The sequence below is a fragment of the Corvus brachyrhynchos genome, unplaced genomic scaffold, assembly GCF_000691975.1.
Source record: "Corvus brachyrhynchos isolate BGI_N302 unplaced genomic scaffold, ASM69197v1 scaffold19, whole genome shotgun sequence".
In the NCBI taxonomy this organism is placed as follows: Eukaryota; Metazoa; Chordata; class Aves; order Passeriformes; family Corvidae; genus Corvus; species Corvus brachyrhynchos.
The window spans coordinates 761064-761881 of NW_008246061.1; the positions used below are offsets into that span (position 1 = coordinate 761064).

General features: G+C 66.0%; 1 protein-coding gene across 1 annotated transcript in view; it reads right to left on the reverse strand.

Annotated features, from left to right (window-relative positions):
• Positions 1-818, reverse strand: part of TBX3 (T-box 3) — an 11445-nt gene that overhangs the window by 1481 nt on the left and 9146 nt on the right. The window contains exon 6 of the mRNA XM_017746479.1: positions 9-595. Coding sequence (XP_017601968.1) covers positions 9-595 — 587 coding nt within the window. The remainder of the gene's footprint in view (positions 1-8; positions 596-818) is intronic.

Below are 818 nucleotides of genomic sequence, written 5' to 3' on the forward strand. Positions count from 1 at the left end.
CCCCCGGCGGTGGCCCCGGAGACGGTGGCGAGGAGGGGCCCCATGCCCGCGGCCATGCCGGAGAAGGCCCCCCCCATGGCGAACTGCCCGGGGTGCAGCAGCAGCGGGTGCCCGTTCCCCCGCGGGTGGAAGTGCTGCTGGCCGGCCAGGGCAGGGGGGAAGCCGAGGTTCTGCAAGTGTCCCTGGCTCAGGTGGGCCGTGCTATCGGTTTGGACCGTCAGGGGGGTGAAGGGCTCTTTCCCCAGCAGTCGGTTCTCATCTACTTTGGGGCCATCCCTGAGGGGGCTTTTCAGTTCCTCGCCGCTCAGGCTTCCCACCCGGGTGCTGGAAGAGATGGCAGCCGGGCTGTGCCGGGAGTCCGGAGGGGCTTTCTCAGTCCTCTCTCGGCTCCGACTCCCTGCCGAGTCCCCAGGGAAGAAGTGGCTTTTGGAGGGGCTGCCCCCCTTGTCCCGGGGGTCGTCCCCCGCGGTGGCAGCGGAGCTGGCCGGCGCTGGGGTGGCGGCGGTGGTCGTGCTGATTTTGCCCGACTCGTTGCCTTCTAGCAAGGGATCGTCTTTGCTGTCTGCATCGCTGTCTCCCTCGCTGGGGCAGAGATCTGCAAGACAAAGGGGGCCCGGGGCTGGGATCCGGCACTGCACATCCCGAAATCCCCACCGGGCTGGGAGAGGGGGCAGAGACGCTTCCTGGCCGGCCAGAGGTTTGTGTGGAAATGCTTCTCTTTTTTTTATTATTATATAAATAACTACAGCCCCCGGCTCCCACCTCCCACCCCGTCGAAGCCAGCCCGAGTTTTACACAACGCAGCGAAATTGGCTGCG